Raw genomic sequence first — 25,549 nt, forward strand, 5'->3', positions numbered from 1 at the left:
GCCGTCAGTGGAATTACTCCACTCCGCCTTACTGCCGAATGTAAGTTTAAACTTCTTTGTGAAGTTTACCCTCTTCGTAACACTGTGGCGTGTCTACTCCCAAGGCTTTCATTTTTTGAGACGACTTTGAGTCTTTGCTGCTTCGATAGTTGAAGACCTACCGAAGACGGCGTTGCCTTCGATGTCTAAGAAACCGTTCCATAAGTGACAACAGGCCCTACGATCATGGTATATAGCCACCTGATGCCTTAGTGGCTCTCGACAATGTTAATTTCACATGCCTATTCCATCGTAAGGGTCAGTCTAATGGGAAGCTTAGGAATTTGATGTTTAAGCCGTAAGAGCAGTGTTAGTGGAGCTTCCCGCTCTGTACGCGTGCTAATTGGCGTGAAGGGGTGCGATTTTCTGCGCCTTGTATCTTATGTAGTTGGCTACAATCCTTTCTCTCCCTTTTAGCAAGAAAGAAGTAAGATTAATTAGTAAGACTAAAAGTAATGAAGGTTACCAACTTAACTTGCTTCGCCGAATAGACGTCGCTGCCTCAGTTTATAAGTTAGCATATTTTTAAGTAAGTTGTTTGTTAATTAGGTCTATATTTAAGAGACAATGAACCGAATTTGACTTTTCAGATTTAGCAGATTTGGTTTCTATTATATTGGCTCACTTTTAAGAAACTTCTCGTGTCTAATTTAAAGGCTTAAATCGGTACTTCTTCTTCAATACCGTCCAATTATTAATGCCCGCAAGTAAGAAGATGATCGTACGATACCAGAATAAAATATCCCTGTTTCAAAATTGTTGTTAAGAAGAAACTACCACTACCATCTGAGCTATTTTAAATAAATTATAAAGTATCCATCACTGATTCTCATTTGTATGAAAGCTTGAGGGACTCACAGGTTGTAAAGAATTTTTTAGAAGTTTTAGAGTATTAAGACACTCAATGTCAAAATATCTTTAACACAAAAGTTCGTTAACTTATGGTATTACTTGTGAAAGTTCTTTTATTTCTAATTGCCTTTCATTGTCTGACTAAAAAGACCATGAACAATAACTCAGAATATATATCTACAATTTATGCAGGCAAGCACACATACATACGCAGTGCTGTGCCGTCATTGTTGGCCTTCAAAGCTACACAATCGAAAACTGGCGATTATTATTTGGTGCGCCTAAAAGCAGGCCAGCGGAAATGAACAAAAATGAAACGAAGCAGCACCGCTTATGGAATCACTCATATATTCACTGACAACTATGGCGTTGTTGTTAATCCCGCTGTCTTTGCGTCATTGCGCCACTGCACTACATATGTACAAACAGTTACACATAGAAGTACGTTTATATAGATAGAGAGCCAAAAGTTTAGCTAGTACCAACGGTGTTTATCTCTTGCCAAACAGCTGTGGCATATGTTAGTTTTGAGGATTTAAAGTGAGCTGTTTAGTTTTTATTGTTATCATTATATTTATATTTCATAGCACCTACGCTCTGTGGCAAGTCGCGGAATGTCTGTTAAAGTGGTTTTTTGCCACACGCGATTTTGAGATTTTTTATTGCTGTTATTCGCGTGAGAATCCAGCTTAGCAGCTAGGCAATTGTGAATTTGTTTCAAATTGCATGCATTTAAATTGTATTTTTAATAATAATAATAAAGTACTGCAATCTAGTATAACTACAAATTGAGGTTATGAATATGGTATTTCCAGTGCAGCGGTTTCACCTACAAACAGCTCAACCTTTACCTACTCTGGAGCCATTTATAGTTAGGTTGCATGCTCATTTCACCCACTGTGCATACGAATCAGTGCTGCCAAGTTTGACCACTTGAACGCTCTTACGCACTTGGTTCGATAATTTGCTCAAATATTTTCGGTAATTACATTTCAGGTAAGCTATGCCATTCCCTAATTGGTGGCAGCAGTCGGTGCTCAAGCTCGTGCCACTTACGTAGTTGTATCTATGTATGGCGGAGAATGTCGACGCAATCATTGCAAATGATTTAAATACGTAAATGGCTGCTTACTGCCGTTGGCAACTAAGTGTTTCATTTTGCTAAATTGGCAGCTGGCAGCCACTTCAGGCAGTGCAAAACACCGAATTGGGTAGGAATTAACCTGAGGCACCCGTAAACACACACACATATACATACAATACAAAAACCGTCATTGAGTTGATTGACGCCGCAATGGAGGAGTCGAGTGCCGACTGCTACGTATACAAAGTCAGAGCACAAGTACTTTTACTAACATACATTTGTATTTACTTACGGGAAAATAAAGCCAGTAAGGGCGATCTTAAATTCGGAATTCAGTTCATCTTTATTTACTAGTCAAAAAGAAAATACATAATTGCCATGAAATATTCTAAGATGTGAGAATTTAAGAACACTATTTGTAACGGGTGATCCAAGTAGAGGTACTTTTTACAATAGCCTCTTTTTGACAAATCACGTGTGCATCGTGTCAAGCTGAAAGTGCACACGAGGACCATCCGAATATGGAGAGTCGATTGAGCGCCGTCCGCAGCAACTCGGACTGACGTATGGAACGACTTGGCGAATTTTACGTCGAGATCTTAAATGGAAAGCGTACAAAATACAGCTTGTGCTAGAACTGAAGCCGCTAGACCTTCTCAAGTGAAATCGTTTCGATGTATGGGTTCTTGAAAAGTTCCAAGAAGATCCGACGTTGTCGAGCCAAATTTTGTTCAGCGGTCCATTTCTGGCTGAATGGGTATGTAAACAAGCAAAATTGCTGCATTTGGGACGAAGAGCAACCTGAAGAGATTCAAGAGTTGCCATTTCATCCAGAAAAAACAACGGTTTGAACGTAACAGGCAACGGCTACCGTTATCGCGCCATGATAATCGACTATTTGGTGCCTTAAATTGAAGCTTGTCATATCGGCAACATTTGGTTTCAACAAGACGCCGCCACTTCCCAAACATCACATCAATCAATGGATTTATTGAGAGAACACTTCGGTGGGCAGAACGTTAGACTTTTTCCTGTGGGAATATGTAAAGTCTTAAGTCTATGTGAACGACCCCGCTTCGATTCAGGCTTTGGAGAAAAACATCACTCGTGTCATTTGCCAGTTACCAGTCGAAATGCTCGGACGAGACATTGGAAATTAGACTCAACGGATGAACGATCTGAGACGTAGCCGCGGTCAACATTTGAAAGAGGCAATTTTCAAAAAATAAATGCCAAAGAACGTTGTTTCGAATGATAATAAATATTCCTCATTAAATTTGAAGCTTATGTCCTCTTTCTTCAAAAACATTTTATTATTTTTGTGTAGCCGTCATTAAAAAAAATTATTTAGGCATGCACTGGGAATGCAAGGAAGCAATGTCAACTAGCCGATAGCTGGGTAAAATTGATTAACTTATTTTAGGAGTCCTTTCGGTTGCTTTGAGTGAAACTATTTCAGCAGAGAACAATGTATAAGAAGCTTTTGGTAAAAAAAAACAAGATCATAAGGAAAATTCGGGGTATTCTTGAATCTCTGTAAGCTTCCGCACGAGCTTTAACAAGCTTTAACAAGCTCGAGCTCTGGGCATAGTCAAACGTATTAACATTCATAAGAAAAAGATTACGGAGCTTGTGGTGGTAAGATCTAAATATTTTTGGATGGACTAAACTATGCTTGAAAGTATTGACAGTTGAACTATTAATCCGGAGGAACAAGATTGGTCTTGGACATTGACCTTACAAATCATCGTTGGAAATAAAACTGATGCAAGGATCGTGGTTTCGCTTGGAACATAATTCAGCGACCACTGTGGGAAACATGTTGCTGTTGTATTCGAAAACTTTCTCCGAAACAAAGCCGAACATTTTGCATATTTAACCGTTGCCGAACTTTAAAGTTTCGCCAGCCGTCAGTATGTACTTAGTATTTGAATATTTGATGACTTGTTTATATGTCTGTGGGGACTTGACATGCATTTTATTTTTGCTTGAAAATACGGACACAATTTTATTTTTACGAGTTCAAAAATTCTAAATGTAGCTTCGACACGAACTACACACACATATATACAAGGAAAAATCTACAAAAAAAATTCAATTGAAAAAAGCTTGGTTGAAACATAGATGATGACTACTAGAATTTAATTTCATATGATTTTGACTTAGCCTTAAAACAAGGCGCTTGTATAATTTGAGACTGATGGATCATTAGTTTGTGATTTATAACCTCAGCGACCACTGTGAATAAACTTTGTTGTTGTATTCGAAAAAAATTTTCGAGTCTTGATAAATTATTTTTTTTGAATGGAGAAGATACAATTGAAAAAAACTTGGCTTAAGACGAGCATTTCCCCAAAAATTGATCAAGAATTGGCATGCTTTATTTAGACATGTGTTTGCACCGAACACGGTAAACGCCGTGGATACGTTTTGCAAAATATTGCCGACAAAAACTTCAAATATGCTGCCAATTTTATTTTGAATGATCATAAATTTCTAAGTGTACCGAGAAAGCAGAACTACACACATGATTTGAAAGAAACATTTACATAAATGGTCATTTAAATAGTTGGGTTTGAGAAAGATTGTGCACGCTACTAGAATTAAAAACAACGGCGAGTTGATGATGCGAAGAAGTGTTTGCAGATGTTCAAGTATAATGAAGCCGAACTTGTGCTTAGATATGTGACATATAAAACATGAAATCCAGTCAACCGTCATCCGAGTAGATTGTATACGATGCACCCGCTCCAAAGCCTGGAAAACCAGGAACCACAAACAGCAACTATTTCATAGCCCTACTGGATCATTAGGAGGAGGAAATTGCCGAAACTGAGGCCTATTTTGTAGCAAAAGACAAATCCTACTACGAAACTTTTGTCAAAAAAATGTGTTTTACTATAAACGGTTTGCAATTGACCTGTTAGGCAACCTCTGGCAAATATGTAAAACGATTTTTTACAAAACAAACTTTTTTGCTGGCGTAGAAACCTTTAGAAAATATACGCAGTATAACCTACAAAGTTACTAACAACGTCAATGCTTCTCCAACGATGACTTGTAGCGGCAACGATAAGTCCGTCCAGCGTTGCGTCGTAAAGTTGTTGCCACAAAGTTGCTGCGATGCCGACGTTGCTGACTGTGCTGATCGATGCAGGAGTGGACTTTGAAACTTTCGGTTGAACTGCAGTCGCTTGCGGTTGTTGCCGACCTGACACGCCAATTGTGGCTATGCAGGAATTTCCAACAACAAATACAGAGGCAGGAAATGTTTGCAAAAGTTCTTTGTGTTTTGTTGGGTGTAGTGCCTACTTGCACAGCATTCAACAGCTGACCAACTGCTTAAGAAACTTTAAGTGACCATCGATTTTGTATTACTTTTCGCCTGCGCTCGCTCGCAGCAAAAGCTTGGCAAGGCGTGAATTGGCGCAGTGTTGAAAATGTGATGCAAAAAGGTTAGCTGTACGAGTACCTTATGCTTTGGCACACAGCTTATCAATTGGCCAGATGTTTACGGCAAAAATTTGTGCCAGACAGACTGGACTTCTCTTCGCAGCAGAACTTAGGTGTTAGTCATTTCAAATTCAATAAATTTTAGGTGATGATTGAATTCGTTGCTGATAATTTTTTAATCCCGATTTTTCGTACCTCGCAAAGCAATTCCAAATCACCACTAGTCCGTTAGAAGCGACTTGGAATTATTTAAACCATCAATTTTTTGAATGGTAGGTGCCATTCATCAACAAGACCGATGAAACTGTAGAAGACTATATTAAAAAAAATGAAACTCAGCAATCTAAGAGATATCCAACACGAGTATTGCAGGTAACTTTCAGGAACAAAAACAATGGCCTTTAAAATGTATTATCGAGGTCCGACACTTTACAAAACATAGATCGGGGTGACGGCTCGATTATCCCCTTACTACTAGAATTGAACTCGAATGCGTCTACAAATCACATTAAACTTTTCATATTTCTACATATGACAGAGGGTTAGCTACTTCCTATCAACACTTCACCCTCAGCTGTTCATCTAACGACAACTGTTCGCTCAACCTCTATTAATTAATATAGATCAAATCAGGACAGCTGACACAAATTATTTTTTTAACTGTCACCGGAAGAAAAATACTTGTATAAGTGAGATCAGGGTGTTGCGAGATAGGATATTGCCGGGCTCAGAAGCAATATTTTGTCTGAGATTGGATTTGAAAATTTTTGCGGGTAATGGATCCAAATCATCACATATTTTTGAATATTGTGTCTGGTGCTATAATAGATGAACAGCTATAGATTGAATAAAAGCTTTTTAAAGATTAGTTGCCATTGATTTGTTGCTTTTCCACTCAAACAAAGCCTTTGTCAAACTCATTAAACGGTTTTCAGTTAGAATGAGTATGGAGTGTTAGAGAAGGTTTGCGAAAGCTTTTAAGATATTTCTTAGTCAAGTTCATGAATTAAACAACTTTGAGTATATTGTCTATTATAAAGGGTAATCCATTTCGCTGTTCCCTATTTTTTTAAAGAAAAACAGAGGAAATGCAAATTTAGTGGGGAATATTTATTACCATTCCAAAGAATATTCTTTGTTTCTTTATTTTTTGAAGATTATCTCTTTCAAATGTTGGCCAAGTTTACGTCTCTCAGGGCCCATCCATGAGTTCAGTTTTCGATGGCTCATTCAAGCATTTCGACAGGTAACTAGCGAATGAGATGCGTGATGTAGGAGCAAAACATCACGCTATGATATCACACGATCTTGGTGGCCAAACAACCGGCCCAAAAAATGAAGTTCTCTGCTCACTGAAGTGTTCTCTCAATAAATCCATCGATTGTGGCGATGTGTGAGAAGTGCCGTTGTCTTATTGCAACCAAATTTCGCCGAGATCACGAGCTTAAATTTTAGGCATCAAATAGACGATTACCATGACAAGATAACGGTCGCCTTTGACGTTTACGTTCTCACCGGCATCAATTTCGAAAAAATATGGGCCGATGATTCCACCGGAACCCAAAACAACACCAAACCCTTGTTTTTTCTGGATGAAACGGTAGCTCTGTTTTGCTTATTTACATATCCAATCAGCCAGAAATGGGTCTCATCGCTGAACAAAATTTGGCTCGAAATTGGTATTTTATTTTAAGATCTCGGCGTAAAATGCGCCAAGTTGTTCCATACGTAATTTCGAGTTGCTGCGAACGGCGCGATTGACTCTCCGTGTCTACGTGTACACTCCTACATATGGCTGCTATATTTTCATTTGCGGATGCTGGACGTGGTCTGTTCGATCTAATGTTATCCAATAATGAATACTGGGTCTCAATATAGGTGATGCTGTTGCGAATAGTATGCGCAGGCCAATTATGTTGACCATAAGTCGATCGAAACGCACTAAACACATTCTTTATAAAACGTGAATTTTTGTAATAAAGTTGAAGTAAACGTTATTCAGGCGTAAGGTTTTCCATGATGAAAGTGCAAACAATGCTGAACAAAAATAACATAACAGCTTGACACGACTCATCCGTGATCTATCAAAAATAGGCTATAGAAAAGTATCTGTGGTTGGGTCACTCATATATATTTTATAGTGTCACGGAAGTTTCCTCCTGTGTGTTACAAACTTGGTGGCAAACTGTTCAGCGAATAATTAATTTAAATGTAAATTTAGTTATTTTTAATTGAATTGGATGCAGCCCTGGTGCCTTTCTACAGTTGGAAACAACAGTTAAAGTAAAAAATGTAGGAAACAAATGTGAAAAAAATTTTAGCTGAATAAAAATATTTAGAGTTTTGCCAGCATGAAGCTGCAAAAATAATCACTTTGGAAGTTAAACAATAAAATATTAATGTGAAATGGAAACAAGTAAGGAAGGGCTAAGTTCGGGTGTCACCGAACATTTGATACTCTCGCATGATAAAGTGATAATCGAGATTTCTTTATCCGTCATTTACATATTTTTTTATTTTGCTGTAAAATTAATTAGATTAGTAGTTCCTGAGATATGGTTTTTGGTCCATAAGTGGGCGACGCCACGCCTATTTTCAATTTTTAAAAAAAGCATGGGTGCAGCTTCCTTCTGCAATTTCTTCCGTAAAATTTAGTGTTTCTGACGTTTTTTGTTAGTCCGTTAACGCACTTTTAGTGATTTTCAACATAACCTTTGTATGGGAGGTGGGCGTGGTTATTATCCGATTTCCTCCATTTTTGAACTGTATATGGAAATGCCTGAAGGAAACGACTCTGTAGAGTTTGGTTGACATAGCTATAGTAGTTTCTGAGATATGTACAAAAAACTTAGTAGGGGGCGGGGCCACGCCCACTTTTCCAAAAAAATTACTTCCAAATATGCCCCTCCCTAATGCGATCATTTGTGCCAAATTTCACTTTAATATCTTTATTTATGGCTTAGTTATGACACTTTACAGGTTTTCGGTTTCCGCCATTTTGTGGGCGTGGCAGTTGGCCGATTTTGCCCATCTTCGAACTTAACCTTCTTATGGAGCCAAGGAATACGTGTACCAAGTTTCATCATAATATCTCAATTTTTACTCAAGTTACAGCTTGCACGGACGGACGGACGGACAGATGGACGGATGGACAGACAGACATCCGGATTTCAACTCTACTCGTCACCCTGACCACTTTGGTATGTAAACCCTATATCTGACTCTTTTAGTTTTAGGACTTACAAACAACCGTTATGTGAAAAAAACTCCACTTAGCAACTTTGTTGCGAGAGTATAAAAAGCGCAATACAAAAATATTATTAAACAAAATGTATAGCTCGTGTTCACCAGCAGTTTCGAGCGCGAACATTTTTAAGCGAATGCGCTCGCTTTTCGGCTAAACAAAATTTCACACCAGTGACAGAGTTTTAGAAGCTTGCAAAATTGTCAGTGCAATTAAAATTTTGACGGCACACAATGTGAGGCGGAGAGCTGAAAACTGGTATAAAATACACTGCGCGAAAATAAACAGAGCAACACTTATTGAATTTCGTACAAATTGGCTTTTTCCACATTTTCCTCACGCAAAAGCACACAGTGAAAGATTTTCTGTTGTTGTTATTATTGTATTTCATTCTCGAGTTGCATTCTCTGACCTGTGTGTGCGATTTTTTCACACGTTGTATTTATAACTTTACTTTTTACTTTTTCGTGCACAAAAATTGTTTCACGTTGGCGTCTTTGCTTCTGTTATGAGTTTTCGTTTTTTCTTATTGAACCTGTGGTTTTGTATTTTTAGCATGTCAGCAGCAATATGTCAGCTGGGATGCTACAATTACCAGCGTTTCAACGCCGAAAAGCACGCTTGGCCAGGCAAAATGCGAGCGCGAAACAAAGTCACAGTGTGTTTGTGCTGTTGTTGTAGTTTTTGTATGCTGCGAAAGCGATTTTTTTTAATCTACAAGCTATTACAATGGTAAAGGTCATTCGGTTATTTTTTGTTGTATCGAAAAATTCAATAAATATTTTTGGTTCAACGAAATGATTTACTTTGTTGCCTTAGTTATAAAGATGCTGTTCTAAAGTTCAATGAATAAGTGGCATATTTCGAAATCTGTTTCGAAAACTATTAGGAACAATTTTGGTAACGCCTGGAGTGTCTGAAGTTTGAGTCTGTGCATAGTTTACTCCAAACTTTTTTATGTTTCCGATATGAGTGTTCCCTCCGAGTCATTCCGAGGTCGAAAAAATATCTTCCGCAGAACTTTTTATGGCTCGACAGCGCCTAATTTCTTTTTACCACCCCTAGTGAGTGTATAACAAACCATTGCCAGTTAGCTGTTAATAGCTTTCACTCAACGGTTAACAGCTTTCACTCAACTGGCAATGGTTTCGTTAAAATTCCCGGTTAGCAAGCGATCCTGCTAATCAGCTAGGGACACTTTTGGTTTCAGAATCGAGACGACGACGTGCACTTTTCCACCGGCCACCACAACAACCACCACCAATACTCAGGTAATCTATCATTTAATAAAGATCCAATTTAATTGGCAAATACCACACACACATTTCGTGTTTCTTTTTTATATATTAATACACTTTAACTTTCCCGTTTTCTTTCATATTCTCAACGGTCGACGCATCGTCCAAAAATTGACCCGTCGATCGTTCGAGAAATATTCATGGTCCTTCGAGCCGGATAAGAACAAATATATTTTTACTCAGTTTTTTTGGCACTGTACACCAGCGGAATATCAATACTCAGCAAGTTTCCTCAAAACACCAATCCTCAGTTTTTTTGGCATTGCACAAATACAAACGAGGCGTTGCACACCAACGGACACATATCACCAATTCTTGTTGCACTTCCAACCAACGCAGGCAAACCAGGTACGTGATTGCTTTAATATCACTTGGATACCAATCGTTTTTTAAAAAAAAAAAAAAAAAAAAAAAAAAAAAAAAAAAAAAAAAAAGGATATATATAAAAATAGTTGTTTTTAATCGCATTTTATTGGTGACTAAATCGCTTGCAAAAGAAAAGTGACACAGTGACTAGTGTTTTTTTTTTTTTTTTTTTTTTTTTTTTAGTGTTTCAGTGGCATAAGTACAAAGACAAAATAATCCGTAAGTGCACGGTTAAGTACCGGATTTTGTGCGGTAATATCTTTTCACATATCACTCACGGCACTAATTTTCTATTTTTTCAATTTTTCGGATTTTGTGCGGTAATATATTTTTCACATCTCACTCGCGGCACTAATTTTCGATTTTCTTAATTTTTGGATTTTGTGCGGTAATATATTTTTCACATCTCACTCGCGGCACTAATTTTCGATTTTCTTAATTTTTGGATTTTGTGCGGTAATATATTTTTTCACATATCACTCGCGGCACTAATTTTCGATTTTCTTAATTTTTGGATTTTGTGCGGTAATATTTTTTTTTTTTTTTTTTTTTTCTTTCACATTTCACTTACGGAATTGATTTTTTTGAGTTTTTTGTTCTATTTGTTCAAGAATCTTTTGTTTTTGTTTCTTTTTTTCACTGAGACACTGCACTTTTTTCACTTTCAAACACTTTCTTTTAAAAATTGATTTTTGTTGGCGTATCTTGGGTGGCGATCCTTATACAGTGTGGCATATATATACTTGCGTACGTACGGTGTGCTGCAACTCACGTTTATTAAAGAAAAGTTACACAAAGCCAGATATACTGCGATATCGGCTACTATAATAAAAATTTGTTTGCTAAAATATATCCAATAAATTAAATATTATTGACCAGCCAGATATATTGCGATATCGGCTAAAACAGTCAAAAAAATTTTATTTTTTCCTATTTTCTTGTTTGGTTGGCAGTGGTGTGCTGCAACTCACGTTTATTAAAAAAAAGGTACACAAAGCCAGATATACTGCGATATCGGCTACTATAATAAAAATTTTGTTTGCTAAAATATATCCAATAAATTAAATATTATTGACCAGCCAGATATATTGCGATATCGGCTGAAACATTCAAAAAAAAATTTTCTATTTTTCTATTTTCGTGTTTGGTTGGCAGTGGTGTGCTGCAAATAAAAATTTACAATAGTGGGGAATTATTTTCAAAACGATTCTCACATTCTTTAGATCAAAGTCTGCTCAGTCTTGAGTATTACTCTATTCCTTTAAATTTAAATTTGAATTTTCAATTCTTCTTGTCACTCATATCAACAAGACATGGAAGCTTTCATGCGCCTAGTGGACTACGTTGTCGAATACGAGTCTGAATTCAGTGCTGCATCAAAGGACATCTCGAAGAACGCTCTTGTGATGCAACAAGACGAGCTGAGAGAGATGTGGTGCAAAGCGAAAGCTGTCCATGACGACCTCAACAGCAAAGGGGACATGTCCTCAAAGGACTATGCCCTTATTAAAAAAAAATTCAAGCTAGGTGGTCAGTGCTACACACGGTGCATGGGGGCAATGAAGGATATGTCTGAGATCCTCTCAACCCCCAAAGACACAGAAAAATCTGTTGAGGACCACAATAACCACTCCCTTCCGCCTTGCGATACGGATGTTTTCAAAGGGGACTACCTTTCATGGCCAACATTCCGGGATATGTTCACGGCCGTGTACATCAAGAGCAAGCGCTTGTCACCAGTTGAGAAGTTGTACCACCTCAACAAAAAGACACAAGGGGAGGCGAAGGTTATTGTGTCTAAATGCCCTCTTACCAATGACGGTTTTGCGATGGCATGGAAGGGTTTGACAGATATGTACGAGAATGAGCGTATTCTTGTCGAAACCCAAGTCGACATACTTCTCGACTTGCCTTCAATCGACAAGGAGTGCTCAAGCTCTATAAAATGGCTACAGCGGGAGATCAACAGCTGCATCTCCTGCCTGACAGCCAATAAAGTGGACATTGGGAACTGGGACCCAATCATAATCCGCATTTGCTCTAAGAGGCTGCCACAGGCAACATTAGCCCTGTGGGAACAGTCTGTAAAGAACAAGACGAAGACATCAAAGTGGGAGGAATTGGACAACTTCCTCACGGATAGATACCGTGATTTGGAGGCAATAGAACGTGCCAAGAAATCGTCCAATTCCGTAAAGCCTGTCAGTGCACCCACACAGATTAAACAAAACAACAATAGCCATCAGAACAGACTCGGCGCCTTCCAAGTAAGCGTTGAGAAATCAACATGTCTGATGTGCAAAAGCGCGGATCACAAATTAAGATCTTGCCCCATGTTTCTTAACATGGCACCGGCGGACAGGATCAAGTTCGCTAAGCGCAACAATCGCTGCATCAATTGCCTCGGCTTTGGGCATTTAGTGCCGCAATGCACCAGTGCATTCAACTGCAGCACGTGCCACGCGAGGCATCACACACTCCTACATTTGAGGACAGTGCAGCCTAGCAGCCAAAGAGGCTCATCCACGCCATCGGACGAGATTCCGTCTACGTCCAGGCAAGCGCAGCAGAGACGCAACTTCAACAAGTCGAAAGGCAAGCCAACGACTCAAGTACAGTCGTGCTTCGCTAACAGCGACAAAGGTGTCTTGTTAGGAACGGCACAAATAAATATAAATTACAGCGGCGTTACTTATGCCGCAAGAGCACTCATCGACTCCGGGTCAGAGTGCTCTTTCATCACAGAAAGGCTGAAGCGCAGAATCAACTTGCCAGTTAGGAGGATAAATGCCCAGGTGTCAGGCATCAACAACACCGTATCTGCGCAAGTGAAGGAAGCATGTTGTGTCGAGTTGCGGTCACCAATTGACCCACTTGTATCAATCACAACGAACATGATGGTTCTGCCGAAATTAACGGGAAACTTGCCGACTTGCCATATTAGCGCACTAACTCGGCAGGCTTTCCCAGATCTCACGTTGGCGGATAAGAGGTTCTTCGTCAATGAACCCGTGGACGTCATACTCGGTGGTGACGTCTACCCCCAGATTATGCTGGATGGTATACGCAAGAACGTGCTGGGATCACTCCTTGCGCAAGAGACCGTGTTCGGTTGGATAGTCACAGGGCGTGCTAATACAATTAAGCCAACCAACACTTGCGTCTCGTATTACAACGAAATATCGCTGGAAAAGCGGTTAGCTTCGTTCTGGGAATTGGAAGAGATGTCCAAGGAAAGGAAGCTCAGCGAGGAGGACAGGTATTGCGAAGAGCTCTATAAGAAGACAACGAAGCGAAATGAAGACGGGAAGTACGTTGTATCGCTACCATTCAAGAAAGACTATCCGGTCAACATTAGTCTAGGTAGTTCCTTAAAGATTGCGTACTCCCAGTTTTATCGCAATGAAGCTCGGTTGTCCAGAGACGAAAACCTGCAAAAAGAATACAACAGAGTGTTAAATGAATATGTTGAGCTGGGTCATATGGCAAAGGTACATACCAATCAAACGGCCGACTCTAGTAACAACTATTATCTGCCTCACCATGCCGTAAAGAAGGAAGAGAGCACATCGACAAAGGTGCGTGTGGTGTTCAATGCATCGCAAGCGACTTCAAACGGCACTTCGCTGAATGACATCCTTCTCCCCGGTCCAGTTCTTCAGGCAGATCTGACCATTTTAATTCTGCGATGGCGATTATTTAAATATGTCTTCAATAGCGATATTGAGAAGATGTATCGCCAAATCCTGTTGAAAGCTGATCAAACGAAGTACCAGCGAATCGTTTTCCGCAACCATCCGACCGAACAAACCAATATTTTCGAATTGAAGACGGTGACGTTCGGAATCAACTGCGCTCCTTATCTGGCAATAAGGACGTTACTCCAATTAGCTGACGACGTTGAAAGCTCACTACCAGTAGCCTCGAACATACTCAGGAAGTGCATGTATGTTGATGATGTCTTAGCAGGTGGACACTCTATAGAGGCTGCAACTAAAGCTAGGAATGAGATCAAAACAGCATTGGAGTCGGCAGGTTTCCCATTAAGAAAATGGACAGCCAACTGTGGGAAAATTTTACAAGGCCTTCCAAAAGACCACTTGCTTAACAAGGAGTTTTTAGACTTCGAAGACACAAGTGATGTCAAGGCTCTTGGGATAAGATGGAATGCGCATACTGACTTCTTTTATTTCAAAACAAAACCCATACTTAGCCCAGAATCATATACAAAGAGAGCTATCCTCTCAGATATCGCCAAGCTATTTGACCCATTAGGATGGCTGGCGCCGATAATAGTCACGGCCAAAATGATAATGCAACATATTTGGTTAGAAGGAACACAATGGGACGAGGTTGTTTCTCCTACCACATTGGATCGTTGGAATACATTCTTGGATAACCACCGGTATATAAACAACATAAAAATTCCACGATGGGTCCACTTTTCGCCAACGGACGATGTGTCAATACATGGTTTCTGCGATGCATCCGAGAAAGCATACGCAGCAACGGTCTACCTGCGCGTAAGGACAAGCAACGAAGTTTTCGTCAGCCTACTATTGGCAAAAACCAGAGTAGCGCCTGTCAAAACTGTATCTTTACCACGTCTGGAACTATGCGGCGCCGTATTACTGGCCGAAACAGTTGAATCTGTCGTCAGCAACCTGGAGCTGACTCATCTCAACATTAAACTATGGACGGATTCGACCATCGTTCTCGCATGGATTCGCAAGCCACCATGTTCATGGTCAACGTTTGTATCCCATCGAGTGACGAAAATTATAGAAAAGGTTGGCAACGCAAATTGGAATCATGTCGATTCAGGATCTAACCCTGCAGACTTAGCCAGTCGGGGACTTATGGCACAGGATTTGGTGGAAAACACCTTGTGGTGGCAGGGACCTTCTTGGCTGCAAGAAGATCAATGCAAATGGCCATTACAACAAAACGACTACGAGACGACAATAGAGGAAAAACAGGTACGTGTACATGCTTGTACAACTATACAGGGAAATTCCAACGATATTCTTGACCGTTTTTCTAGTTTGCCAAGAGCTTTGAGAGTGTTATCATATGTTATGAGATTCTCTCAAAGAACTCATCCAAACACAAAGGCTTCTTTTCAACAAAAGTCTTGCTTAATTTCTTCCGAAGAAATTAAAGCAACGACAAGACGTTTGATAATAAATACGCAGAAGCAGAAATATGGTCGGGAGTATAGTTGTTTGAAATCCGGTAAACCCATCGATGCAAAAAGTGAAATCCTCTCTCTTAATCCGTTCCTCGATAAAGATGAAGTGATGAGAACTGGTGGCCGTCTCGGTGCGTCTCTCGATTTGTCATACAATGAGCGCCATCCGATTATCCTTCCATATAACTGCGTATTGTCTCGCCTAATAATCCAGTTTATTCATCAAGTCTCCTTACATGGAGAAAATCAGCTGATGTTACGGCTAACGCGGGCTCAGTATTGGATTCCAAGAGTAAAAAACTTGATCCGATCTATTATCCACAACTGTAAGACATGCACGATCTTTAAAAAAACGTGCTCAGACGCAACTTATGGGTGCACTTCCGTCCGAACGATCCACTTTTTCACGCGCCTTTACGAATACGGGGGTAGATTTCGCGGGTCCGTTCGAAATAAAAAGCTACCGTGGAAGAGGATGCCGTGTATCCAAAGGGTATGTCTGCCTGTTTGTCTGCTTTACAACAAGGGCCATCCACCTGGAGGCCACTACCGACTTATCGACACAATCGTTTTTAGCAGCACTCTCTCTAGATTCGTGTCAAGAAGAGGTTGCCCCAAAAATATTTATTCAGACAACGGAACAAACTTCGTTGGAGCATCGAGATCCCTAAGGTCCGAACTTAAAGCCGTCATAGCCGATGCTCGCATCAATGCTATCTCAAAGTATAGCCACCAAGCTCTCACATGGCATTTCATACCTGCTGCAGCTCCTCATATGGGCGGACTTTGGGAAGCAGGTGTGAAAAGCTTTAAGAGTCATTTTCGGAAGATTGCGTCTGGGCACAAATTCACTCTTGAAGAGTTTAACACACTCTTATGCCGAATTGAGTCTTGCCTTAATTCGCGACCATTAAGCCCAGCCTCAAACGAACCTACCGATTTGGAGCCACTTACTCCAGGACATTTTTTGGTCGGCGGACATTTGATGGCCCCACCAGAACCTGATGTAAATGAAAGCAGTGCCTCTATCGTAAATAGATGGCAGAAACTTAAAGCCTTACATCAATCCTTCTGCAAAAGGTGGAAAACGGAATACCTGAACGAAATGCAGAAACGCATCAAGTGGAAACATCCAAAGACAAATATAAAAACAGGTGAGCTTGTCGTCATCAAGGAAGACAATTTGTCACCGAACGAGTGGAGATTGGGTAGGATTGTCAACATACACCCAGGTGCTGATACCCGAGTGCGAGTAGTTGACATTATCACCGAAAAAGGCCAAGTTACAAGACCGCTTGCCAAATTGGTCTTACTACCACCCTACGAGGAGGAGAACTTGGAGGCACACCCTACTCAACACAACCGATTCCCAGCCACATCGGAAGCCTAGCTTTCCGACACACTTACTACGATCTCACAAAAAATCAATAAATTCAAAGAGTAAATAAATATTTTATACACTCAAGGCATGTATTCTTCACGTCATTTAATGGTTGTGTTATTATATCCACTTACCCCCAGCGTTGCCTTCCTTACGTGCAGCTTTCCATCCCTTGAGTCATAACGTCGTTGGTGTGTTCTTGGTGCTGATCGCAGTTGCCAATGCGGTGAAGGTGCCAGTAACCATCTAGCTGTGAAGGGCGAACTGCGCGACTACGTGGAAATCAACTGCATGATGAAAGCAGGCAAGAACTTCGAGGACAACGTATATCCGGGTGCACGTTGCGCACGTGAAAATCATATTAGCGCCTGGGAAAATAATTTTTTATATTATTTTATATTAAATAATTTTTTATATTATTTTTATAATTATGTTTAATTGTTATCCTAACACAAACCAATCCGTCCAAGTATTGTGATTATGAATTTCATGACAAACGTTGAGGCAGAATTTCCAAAGCCTTCTCTAAGGCTTTCTAACAACATCGCAACTATTCAGAGGCGATTATTAGCAGCGCTCGCGTAACGGGAGACATTTGTATTTGAGGACTTCACAAGATTGTCTGACATCAGTTAAGTACTACGCCATTTGGCTCCAAATACATGCAAGCTAAACGAAGGTATTGTCCATCTTGTTGAATTAATAAATGAGATTGAATCTCCGACCCAAACTAGTTAAATTTGCTGCTCATCATTCAATAGCTAATGGTTGACAAAACCACAATGATATTTTATGGGTTTAAACAAATGTAAATCAATAAACTGCTGTTATTGAGTTTATTGCATAAATCTGTAATAAAAAGGAAAATATTCAAATAAATAAGCGAATTTAATTATAGCCATCTACTTACCTTTTCACTCGGCTGTCAAATATCTCTGCGCACGTGCCCACACATAACCAAAATGCGGAATGTCAATCATGACATACGGTGATGCCATGCCGTCAGTTTTTAATTCGCCTTAAAAAATTTTTTACAACAGTGAATCTAAAACTGTTGTCTCTCAAACTTTTGCTAGCAAATAGCTAAGTTGCAAACCGAAAGTTTCCTTCTACAGCAGCACATGTATGCATTGCCCTTGAATTTACTGAGCAAGAATTATTTTAATGACAAGTAAGAGTTGAATATATTTATTAAACCAAATCGTATTTACATTTTCGTTGGTGGCAGGTCACTTTGTCGAAAACATACGACAAATAAGACAATAACGTTAGCATAAATTTGATGATACATTTTTTTATTTTATTATTATTATTTGCAACACTATGGTAAGGTAAGGCAGGTCACACCACATAAGGCCGCCTACACACTATGGTAATGTAAGGCAGTTCACACCACGTAAGGCCGCCTACACACTATGCAATATATGTATAATATAATTTATGCACTGTTTCTCGCCACCCAATCAGTTGTAGATAAGATTCCAAGCAACGCAAAATCGTCAACAAATTCATTTCAGAAAGATGACTCGCTATGGAAGCTTAAAGAAGACCGCGGCGCTACATCCGAACCGCTACCCGCTTTCATGCACGCTGTGCAAGGGAAAGCACCCATTGCGGCTCTGCTCGTCCTTCCGGGCCAAGACACCGGAGGAGCGCCTACGGGAGGCACTCATCGGAAAGTACTGCATAAATTGCCTCGCGGTCAACCACCGGTCAGCGAACTGCCCCAGCGACGCACGGTGCCGGCGCTGCAACGAGAAGCACCACACGATGCTCCACATCGGCGAAAATACCCGTCGCCGCCCCGCAGTGCCTCAAATCCTATCATGGAGCGAACAAGTAAGTTCCGATGATGCCCTCTCCATTGATGCATCAGACCCTGGAACGGAGACTAGGCCTCTCCAACCAGAACCGGAGGAGGGAGAACTCCTTGAAATCGGAGCGGAAACACGGCCTTTCCGCCCATCACAGCGAGGGGAAACGGAAACCCGGACTTTCCGCCCCCTTCTGCAACATGAACGTCGCGGACACAAACGCCGTCTGCGCCGTCGCCAAGCGCACAACCCGGCCAGACTGGAGACCAGGTCTCTCCAGCTGCACCGGGCTAGCTCCTTCAGAGCCGGGCTAACCAATCGAGCCGGCAGAGTGGCTCATTCCTTGCTGCCAACGACAGCCATCTTACCGACGGCGGTAGTGAAGATCGAGGCAGGAGGACGCCTCCACTTAATCAGGGCGCTGATAGACGCATGCGCCCCTACGTCGCTAATTGCGCGCGACCTAGCAGTCGAATTGAAATTGGAGCAGACGCATATCGGCGGTCAACGCGGCTGCCTTGTAGTACTGCGCGGCAGACACGGGACAAATACCCGCATCTCAACCCACGTGAGGACAATAAACGGCTATATGCGCATCAGCCCGACCACCACATTGGACTCCGACCTAGCAGCCCCATACTCACACATCAAGCTGGCGGATCCAAACTTCTATAAGTCATCGCCGATACGCTTGGTGCTCGGCGCGGATGTGTATTCCCGCATCATGACCCAACAGGTCATGCCACACACATTTGGGCAGTTCCTCGCTCAGGGCTCCATCTTCGGCTGGGTGCTCTCGGGTACGGCCCGGTACTAGATTAAGATATTTTAGTATTTTATTTTGTTTTTTTTTTTTTTTAACTTATTCTATTGTTTTTTCTTGAATTCTTACATAGAATATGTATTGTTCTTTTTTGTTTAAAAAAAAAAAAAAAAAAAATATATATATAATTATAATAATGAATAAACTATTTTCTATCTGTACTCATATTGTACCATAAATTTGTACATCGTTGTGGTGGTCGATGGACATTTAATTTTTTTTTTGTTGCTCACCGCAAGGGGGCCGGTATGTTTAGGCCAGCGCCTAATTTCTTTTTACCACCCCTAGTGAGTGTATAACAAACCATTGCCAGTTAGCTGTTAATAGCTTTCACTCAACGGTTAACAGCTTTCACTCAACTGGCAATGGTTTCGTTAAAATTCCCGGTTAGCAAGCGATCCTGCTAATCAGCTAGGGACACTTTTGGTTTCAGAATCGAGACGACGACGTGCACTTTTCCACCGGCCACCACAACAACCACCACCAATACTCAGGTAATCTATCATTTAATAAAGATCCAATTTAATTGGCAAATACCACACACACATTTCGTGTTTCTTTTTTATATATTAATACACTTTTTTATATATTAATACACTTTAACTTTCCCGTTTTCTTTCATATTCTCAACGGTCGACGCATCGTCCATAATTAAATAATTTCGCGATTTAGGCGAGAATTTCCTCAAAGGCTTTGTACTCTGCGCAACGAAGACGTTAATGTTGCTTTGGTGCAGATTATCGAAGAAGACCAAGCTGCATACAGCGCTGTGGTCAGCGGCGGTTAATCGTTTATTAAGCGCACTTACATACAAGTACATACATATATATAGTATAGTAACATGCTGACCTGAAGTCCCGGCGGGAGCTGCCAGCATTGCAATTTACCGTTATTGTTGTGCTTGCAATTTTTATCATTCGCACTCAAATTTTGGTGACCATTGCAACCATGAATAAACAAACGTACATGCATATATACTGACACAGATCGCCACGAGGGGTAGAAGAAACTGAGCAATTCGATACCCGTAGGGGTGATCTCTTTAAGTTCAAGTTCAAAGCAAAACACTACTGCAAATGTGTTTGTAAGTGAATACCACTATACAAGTAATTGTGCTATAAATTTCGGAGAATTTTCAAAATGCCGGCAAAATATTCCCAGCGGGATATGGTAGACATTGGTAAGCGAGCAAGGTAAACGATGCAGCATGATTGTATCGCTTACTCCGACCGATGAAAATTAACACGGCGATGTCCTACGAAAAGTAACAGATCACCCCTTTCGCTTACCATAGGGACGAAGAATTCTTCGATGCCATAGTTAACGAAGAATTCTTCGATGCCAAAGTAAACGAAGAATTCTTCGATGCCACAGTTAACGATGAATTCTTCGATGCCATAGTTAACGAAGAATTCTTCGATGCCATAGTTAACAAAGAATTCTTCGATGCCATAGTTAACAAAGAATTCTTCGATGCCATAGTTAACAAAGAATTCTTCGATGCCATAGTTAACAAAGAATTCTTCGATGCCATAGTTAACGAAGAATTCTTCTATGCCATAGTTAACGAAGAATTCTTCGATGCCAAAGTAAACGAAGAATTCTTCGATGCCACAGTTAACGATGAATTCTTCGATGCCATAGTTAACGAAGAATTTTTCGATGCCAAAGTAAACGAAGAATTCTTCGATGCCACAGATAACGATGAATTCTTCGATGCCATAGTTAACGAAGAATTCTTCGATGCCATAGTTAACAAAGAATTCTTCGATGCCATAGTTAACAAAGAATTCTTCGATGCCATAGTTAACAAAGAATTCTTCGATGCCATAGTTAACAAAGAATTCTTCGATGCCATAGTTAACGAAGAATTCTTCTATGCCATAGTTAACGAAGAATTCTTCGATGCCAAAGTAAACGAAGAATTCTTCGATGCCACAGTTAACGATGAATATCTTCGAATATTATATAAGAATTTTTCGATGCATAGTAAACAAAGAATTCTCCGATGCCATAGTTAACAAAGAATTCTTCGATGCCATAGTTAACGAAGAATTCTTCTATGCCACAGTTAACGGAGAATTCTTCGATGCCACAGTTAACGAAGAATTCTTTGATGCCATAGTTAACAAAGAATTCCACCATGCCACAGTTAAATATACAATCGTTATAAAGGTTTTGTTTTTTGCGAAATGCACTTAAAAATTGTTATAACAAAATGTGTTTAACTGAACTGAATTATTACAAATTGAAATAGTTTAAAAACGTTAAATACATATTATATTATATATAGTATATATAAAATGATCAAAGGTTGAAAACAGCAGGTTTTAAAAACGTTAAATATATATACAGGCGTCGTAACGAAAAAAAGGTGCGCGAGATCCTTTCTCGTTCCTTTTTGTTCGAATTGGTATGCTGCTTTTAATTTTGTAGCTGAGTCTCTTTTCGTTTTTTATCCAAGCAACGAGACTTGAAGAAACGGCCTTTGGCAACTTTTCGTAGGACTTTTTTGAATTTGGTGTATATACTCCGACTCGGTGAAACCTTCAACTTTCACACATTCTACAAAAAAAGTTGAAAGAGTATGTTTATAAATTTGAAGCTATGTCCTTCAATGTTAAAAATACGAAAAACTTACCAAATAGTAACGCATTAAAGTGCGTAAATTCCTTCAAAGATTTTTTACCCTTCACACCAAAGTAATTGTATTCCAGCAACAATTCAACTGCTATAATTTTATGCAGTGATTTTTCAATTGCATTGTGACCTAGCAGGTCTTGTATTATAGGCATCTGCAATAAAAAAATGTTGATTTTTGAATTAAAATGTGACACTGAAGTGTAGTATTTTTAAATAAACTCACATATTTTTCCTTGTTACCTTCCAATTCTTTGTCAAGTTCTTTTAATGCTTCATCAGTTTTTAATGGAAATTTATTAGTAGATTTGCGCCTGCAACTCATTGCATTTATGAGGGCACTGCACGGTGGTTAATTTTCGCAACAGCTCATTTGTGGTGTCAACTTGTTTCGTCAATTTCTCTATATGTTGTTGCATTTCATCAATTTTTTTTTCCAGACTGGCGATTTTGCATGGACAAGAATCTGAAAACATAAATTAAACATATAACGTTGTGAAATATCTACTTTTCGTATTAAAAGAACTTACTTTCGTTTTTGTAATTTTCCGCCACCGATTTCACGCTAAAAGACTTCAGCCCGTGGTAACTCATCTTATAGGTCCTTGCTGTGAATAATCGGTAGAAATACAAATTGATTATTGTTAGGCAGACACATTAATTTGTATAAAATAAGTTGGACATCATAGATTTGCTCCGCTTCTTCGGTGTCAATGTCAGCTATGAAAACGCCCAAATCTATCATCGATTTCAATGGTTCCGTAAATAGATTGCAGCAGTTTTTCAAAACTTTTCCATGCATATAAACATCATCATCTTTCTTTGATAATCTTATAATTTGTATTGCCACTCCCGGTTTAACGTAGCAAAAATTATCCGGTAATTTATCGCTGATATTAAAGTCATTTCCATAAAATCGAATAACCTTCCCACATCTATTGACTTTTGGACCCACATATCTGTCTTTTGTAAACACGTTTTCGTATTGGTATCTGTTATTTATTTGTTGTAATGTTTCTCGGGGTCTTTTAACGAACCGCTTTAGGGTTTGCAAAAAATTTTCGAATGCATATGCTGAGAATGAATTCAGAAAACCGCACGATTTAACGGAATCCACCAAATGCAGCACTGAATGTACATTGTAACTTACTTTTTCTTCTTAAGCATTTGCTTTATTTCTTCTAAATTGTTTTCATAGGTTTTTTGTGACGAAAGCAATGCATATGCACAGTGCAACAAAGAAAAATGATAATAAATACTGTCAGATACAATGTCTTTCAAAGCAACCATTCCCGTGTAAAGTACAAACTGTCGGAACTCTATTGCTTTCCATCTTGCAATTTCATCTAAGCTTCGTGGTTTTCGAGCAAATTCATTGGGTGTGTAAGGTATGTACGAAATCAAAGTTTTCGACAGCATATTTTTCTGTTGCTTTGTCAACTGATATCCTACATTCGGACCATTAATTAGACATTTTAGCACATTTCTTACAACTCCAAGATCTAAAAGGTGCATTGGTTCAACAGGAAAAGCGGAGACCATTCCCACACCTATTTCTTCGAGACACGATTTTTCCCACGCTATTTCTTGCAGCAAAGTCATCGTCAGTTCGAAGATTTTCCGTCAATGTACTGTAAGTTATTGTATGGTTTATTTTTTTACCCACTTGTGTGCACTTGCTGCATCCTTGAAAAGAGTTGTGACCTACTGTTTGGCAGCTAAATGCCCTTGCTGGGGCATCGCAAATAAAGCATCGCACTTTCACTTTGATTCTTCTGCCATTGACTTCCATTCCGTATCGCGTTAAAGTTTTTAGCTCATAAGCAAAATCGTGTAAATAGTTATTCACGTCTGCCGGTTTCTGTTTGCCTTCAAAAACACCAATCAACATCACCTTCGTATTTCTTTTTGGATGCAATTTTGCCAATATAGGCCACAAGCTTACATTTGAGCTTTTGTACAAAGGTAAGCCGTCAATACCGATATCGATTTCAAATTTATCAACGTCACTCAACGTTATCGCGATACTCCTTAGTTGCTTTTCTAGGCCTATGTGCAAATAATTTCCTGGCGCAACAGTTCTCAATCTGCAGGTCGCTTGCCGTAAAATTCCTTTCGAAGATGTTGGTACAGAAATATTCTCCGACTGCAATATTTTTAACAAATCATCGAAGCAGTTCCTTGTGACTTTATGACGCGCAGTCCACATTTTCAATTTTTCAATTAATTTGTCACAGTTCGTTTTTTGTGAACTTTCTTCTTTTTCAAAAAATTCGACTTCAGCATCAATATTGTCAAAGCTACAATTCATCGCATCCTCTTCAGAATTCACTACAATTCAATCCTCTTCAGAATTTTTCAGCCATTCCGTAAAATTCACTTTCTTCATTTTTAATAAGTCTTCTCATATGTCTTTTTGAGAACATTCTTTTATTTTTTATTCTAAGTTTAAACACAAAAAAATAAACAAAATTTTTAATTAAAATAGTAGCTCACCTGATCACGACCAACTTTTTGCTTGATGATTTGACGAAATAATGAAAAAAAAAATTACTTATAAATTTTATTCCATCAATTTGTATTTGTCGTTTTTCATGTACTTACTTGATTTGTAAATATGAACACAGTAGAATTTAGCCGTATAGCTTACTTTTATGCATTACCTGGTATCGAAGAATTCTACATAGAATTTTCTTCGAAGTATTCTTCAAGAAAAATGTAAGCGAAGTTCCGCATAGCTTACTTTTATGCATTACCTGGTATCGAAGAATTCTACATAGAATTTTTTCGAAGTATTATTCAAGAAAAATGTAAGCGAGGTTCCGCATAGCTTACTTTTATGCATTACCAGGTATCGAAGAATTCTACATCGAATTTTCTTCGAAGTATTCTCAAAGAAAAATGTAAGCGGTGAACCATTATCCCGCTGGGTTTCTGTTGTAAAGAGACAAAGACACAAAGAGCTGGAGAAAAAATTCTTCAAAAGTGTACAATCTTTTAAATTTGTACTTTAATGGAACTTTGCTTACTTCCATCTTACGGGAACATCAAGATCAACTTTTCTAGAGGCAAGTAGTTCAATAAGCCCCAGGTATTTCATTTCAATAAGAGGTTGCAGGCCTAAGCCTCGTAGTAAGGAGGAAGTGACGGCGGGAATTTTCATGCTAAATAAAATCGCTGCAGTTTTACTTAGATTGACGGCTTAACTGCTTTCACCCAGTTAGATACCATGCTGAGGTATTATGTGGTTAGTTTCCTTCAATAATAAGAATAAAGTCATCAACGTAGACTGATGTTAGCATAGTTTCACGAGTTCTTAAAGTTCGTTAACCACCAAGACCCAAAGCAGTAAGGAAAGCACCCC

General features: G+C 39.4%; 2 protein-coding genes across 8 annotated transcripts in view; one reads left to right on the forward strand and one right to left on the reverse strand.

The window, feature by feature from the left end:
* Positions 1-25,549, reverse strand: part of LOC126767379 (GTP-binding protein Di-Ras2-like) — a 146,704-nt gene that overhangs the window by 22,678 nt on the left and 98,477 nt on the right. The gene's annotated exons all lie outside the window — the stretch shown is intronic.
* Positions 9,715-20,077, forward strand: LOC126767378 (uncharacterized). Of its 2 annotated transcripts, XM_050484908.1 has the most exons (3): positions 9,715-9,943; positions 10,154-10,318; positions 18,426-20,077. In XM_050484908.1, exon 3 carries the CDS (start codon positions 18,430-18,432, stop codon positions 19,537-19,539), a length of 1,110 nt encoding a protein of 369 aa, XP_050340865.1. In that variant the 5' UTR covers positions 9,715-9,943; positions 10,154-10,318; positions 18,426-18,429; the 3' UTR covers positions 19,540-20,077. The 2 variants fall into 2 exon arrangements, with proteins under 2 accessions (XP_050340865.1, XP_050340864.1); XM_050484907.1 differs by having other exon boundaries at positions 9,715-10,318.

Source organism: Bactrocera neohumeralis, unplaced genomic scaffold (assembly GCF_024586455.1).
Source record: "Bactrocera neohumeralis isolate Rockhampton unplaced genomic scaffold, APGP_CSIRO_Bneo_wtdbg2-racon-allhic-juicebox.fasta_v2 ctg584, whole genome shotgun sequence".
Lineage (NCBI taxonomy): Eukaryota > Metazoa > Arthropoda > Insecta > Diptera > Tephritidae > Bactrocera > Bactrocera neohumeralis.